General features: G+C 36.5%; 1 protein-coding gene across 2 annotated transcripts; it reads left to right on the plus strand.

The window, feature by feature from the left end:
• The first annotated feature begins 882 nt into the window (after nucleotides 1-882).
• On the plus strand, nucleotides 883-3,246 carry LOC120119460 (protein phosphatase 1 regulatory inhibitor subunit PPP1R8 homolog). 2 transcript variants are annotated; one of them, XM_039139280.1, is made up of 3 exons: nucleotides 883-1,152; nucleotides 1,431-1,995; nucleotides 2,223-3,246. In XM_039139280.1, exons 2-3 carry the CDS (start codon nucleotides 1,598-1,600, stop codon nucleotides 3,046-3,048), a joined length of 1,224 nt encoding a protein of 407 aa, XP_038995211.1. In that variant the 5' UTR covers nucleotides 883-1,152; nucleotides 1,431-1,597; the 3' UTR covers nucleotides 3,049-3,246. The 2 variants fall into 2 exon arrangements, with proteins under 2 accessions (XP_038995211.1, XP_038995212.1); XM_039139281.1 differs by having other exon boundaries at nucleotides 1,439-1,995.
• Nucleotides 3,247-3,984: the final 738 nt, after the last annotated feature.

Consider the following 3,984-nt stretch of genomic DNA (forward strand, 5'->3'; position numbering starts at 1 on the left):
TTGTAGCATCTAGTCTGCTTTCTTTTGGATGAATAAATATTTTACTTATCCAAAAAAAAAATTAAAAATAATTCGAATTAAATTTGATTACTAAAATGGAATAAAAATTTAAGTTTAGTGATGATTGTGAAAAATAAAATAGTTGGATGACTAAAACAGAATCGTGAGAATAGTTGAGTGACTAAATATGTAATTTACCCTTGTATTTTTAACAAATATAACCATTTAAAGTCTAAGGAACAAAACGCCTCGAAAAATACTTTAAAGCAACTCGGTAAAAATGTATAATTCAGGGGGCAAAGGTGTATTTAAACCTTTCTTCTTTGTTTATGTCGTGATCTGTACGAGTAGGCTGCCAAAGTTAGCGGCCTTTGGAAAATACAGGTGTGTTATGGGCTGCTTTAACCCGGTTCCCGCCGATGATACATTTATTGCTTATCGACGAGCTACTGTGATGTAAGGTAAGTCAAAGAAAAATCGTGCTAAGATGTACTATTGGTATACTGATCTATATTATAGTAGCTAAAAGTAAAACACGAATTATATATGTTAAGATCGAGTCGGACCAACTTCTAAGGAATTTTTGTTTTTCGACATCCGTACTGAGGCTCAAGGTCCTCACACTAGCGTGTAACCTGAATTTATAAACTCTATTCGAGTATCTGCAGAGTGCAACCCGTCAATACATCGCCATAAGTAAAAACAAGGATAAATTACGCTATTAATCCCTAAATTATACCTTTGTTTACTTTGATCATCTGTTTTTTTTTCAAAAACATCATTATAATCAAATTAAGAAAAAGCTAGTGGTAGTTTGGTTATCAAAGTAAAAACTTGTAATAGTTTGGTGACCAATAGGTAATTTACCCTGAATAAAATTGGTTTAACTCTCAGAAATTAGGAAACAAAGAAAGGAAAACACAGGGAATAAATAGCCGTAGCGGATGTGGATCCCATTTCCCTTCCCCGGCATAGCGCGCTGAAAGCAACAAAGAAAGCTTCTTCTTGCTGCTTGTTGATTTGGCCTTAGGAAACAAAGAATTGGGTTTCGGTTGAAGATGGTGATACGTACAGAGTGAGAGTGTTGAATTTGTATATTATGTGGTAACGATTTGTTTGCTTTTTCTCCCCGTCATCGCTCTCTGCCCAAAGGTTAGTCTCTTAATCGCTCTCTCTCGCTCTGCTATTATTCAACTTCATCCATATCTATGTTCTTCTTTCTTTTTTGTGTATTTAGTTGTAGAAGATTAGATCATTTTTCGAAGTAGACTTTTTTGTCCATAATTTGTCTGTATCATTGGTTGGAAAAATATGGGTTTTCGAATTCCTATCCATTTTCTGCAAAATTTAAGCTAAACCCATCCCGGTTTGATTCTCTTAGTTATTCATAACTTAGAATTTTGATGTGTTCATGGGGGTTTTGATCCTAGGTTTGCAGTTCTGTGAATGATTGAGTTGGAGGGTTGCTGCTAAACTTGATGTATGGAATTATGCTGATGCTTCTGAGTAGTGACAGAAGAATATTAGTAATTAACTATTGAATACACTGGGTTTGTTTGTTTCCGAGTGATTATCATTGATAGAAAGAGGGGAAAACATGTATGGGAGAGGTGGTCTTGAGAAATTCAGGAAAGCTCAATCTTTGGAACCTTTCTCGGTCTCAATAAATTCTTCCCCGGCAACGACTCCTGTTCAAGTTCAACAACGTTCTCAAAATGCGGCTGCTCAGCCTCAGCGGGAGGATCAAAATCAGGTTCAGCCTGCCACTCAGCTTGGTGGGGGTCAATCCACTTGGCAGCCTCCTGATTGGGCAATTGAGCCTCGCCCTGGTGTTTATCATCTCGAAGTTCTTAAGGAAGGACAGGTGCTTGATCGCATTGAACTCGATAGACGCAGGCACATCTTTGGAAGGCAACATCATGTTTGCGATTTCGTGCTTGATCATCAGTCTGTTTCACGTCAGCATGCTGCTGTCGTTCCTCACAAGAATGGCAGGTCACTTCCTTTTCTATTTTCCACTTCGCTGAGTTTACTGGTCGACAATTCAATAAGTTGATGCTCTTCTAGTTATTGCCTTGTATTTGTAGTTTTTGGCTAATTCTATTTATATGAAATCAAATCCTCGTCTCCATTCTTGGATATAGTATTGATTTAGAAAGCTCTCTTGTTAATTTTAAAACCACATGTAAAGTTTTAATGATCAGCTGTAACAATCTTAACAGCATTTATGTAATCGATTTGGGGTCAGCACATGGAACATTTGTTGCAAATGAGCGTTTGAAAAAAGATACACCTGTTGAACTTGAAGTAGGGCAATCTTTGCGCTTTGCTGCATCAACAAGAACTTATATCTTACGCAAGAACAACGCTGCTCTGTTTCCTTGTCCCTCACCTCCCGCCGAGATAAATCTACCCCCAAAGCCTGATCCTTCTGATGAAGAAGCTGTTGTTGCGTATAATACACTTATAAATCGTTACGGTCTGACCAAACCCGACCTGCTGCCAAAGTCCAGTGTGTCTTCCATCTCATTAGCTGGAACAGAAGACAACACAGAGTCAGGGAGACACGCTAAGAGAATGAGGAAACTAAAAGTGACCTTCAAGGATCATGCTGGAGGTGAACTGGTTGAAGTTGTTGGAATTTCAGATGGTGCAGATGTAGAAACTGAACCTGGACCTCTAGGTGTGAAAGAAGGAAGTCTTGTTGGCAAATATGAATCTCTAGTACAGACAACCGTAATTCCTAAAGGTAAGGATCAATCATCAGTTATTCAGAAAGGCGTGACCGATAAGCTGCAAGAAGTCTTGAACAAGGTAAAAAATGCTCCTAAAGGTGGGATCTACGATGATCTTTATGGAGAATCTTTATCCGACAAAGTGGGTTCTTCCTGGGCGTACAGTTCCGATAGTTTGACCGGCAGACAAGGGTCATCTTCTCCTACGAAGGATGCTATTACTGGAAAGGGTACTGATGTTTCAAGTGGAAAATCGGGAAGTAACACCGCCTCTAAAGATGATGATAGTGAAGATGATCTATTCGGTGACTAGTGATTGAATGAAGCTGAAATGCTCATGCAACTTTCATCATTCACACTTTGGTTTGACAGAATGACTGAGAATATTATTTTCACCTGAAGTTGGAGAAATTTTTGTTGTAGTTTATTGGCAAAATTTTCTTTGTACAATGGAATGTTCAACCTGACTGAGATTTGAAGATTTTTAAGGATCATGATGTTGTCCTGGAAGTAGTGGTAGCAAATTTTGAATCCTAGTGTGTTGTTCACTTGTGTTAATTTTGTTACTTTAGGTTTCTACATATGTTTTACTTGCAGGGAGTAGGGCTGTAATCGAGTCGAGCTTGAGTACTGTTGAGCTCGACTCGACTCGAAGCGAAAATTCACGAACTTAAAATTGTTATACTCGAAATATTTTTATATTTAGCTCAATTAAAGTTCAAACTCGAGTTCAAATTTGAACCTTAAGTACATGAAAGTCTTATATTATATATATATATATTGGAGAAAAAACAACATATAAATGTTAATATTGTTAATAATTTAATTTAAAATTTTAAAAGTTTAATATATTATTCTTTCAAGTTGATCACAAACTTTTGGAATTGGATATCAAGTAGTTCATTTTAGCTCGTTAAGAATTCAAGTTGAGTTCGAGCTCGAATCAAGTGCATTCAATTTGAGAATTGATTAAACTTTGACTGAATTAATCTTAAATATCTCGTGATTTGTCTCTCTCATCTACAATCCTATCGTGATTGTCTCGTATTATCTACAATCTTAGCATTAGAGGGTTATGAAATTGTTGGTTGTACATCTTGTTCATGATGAAATGGATCAACTAGGATTGGAAATTTAACTAATTATGTTCAATCAATAGTAAATTCATATATCAGTTGAATGTTTAAGGTTATTAACATATTTATCATCACTTCAATGATAATAGACACTATTGCTACTGATTTGATAT

Source organism: Hibiscus syriacus, unplaced genomic scaffold (genome assembly GCF_006381635.1).
Source record: "Hibiscus syriacus cultivar Baekdansim isolate YM2019G1 unplaced genomic scaffold, ASM638163v2 tig00110332_pilon, whole genome shotgun sequence".
In the NCBI taxonomy this organism is placed as follows: Eukaryota; Viridiplantae; Streptophyta; class Magnoliopsida; order Malvales; family Malvaceae; genus Hibiscus; species Hibiscus syriacus.

Excerpts from the sequence above, each read along its gene's own strand:
- LOC120119460 (XM_039139280.1), top strand. The coding sequence starts at position 1,598 with ATGTATGGGAGAGGTGGTCTTGAGAAATTCAGGAAAGCTCAATCTTTG. Across the intron at positions 1,996-2,222 it reads GTTCCTCACAAGAATGGCAG|CATTTATGTAATCGATTTGG; the intron begins GTCACTTCCTTT and ends CAATCTTAACAG.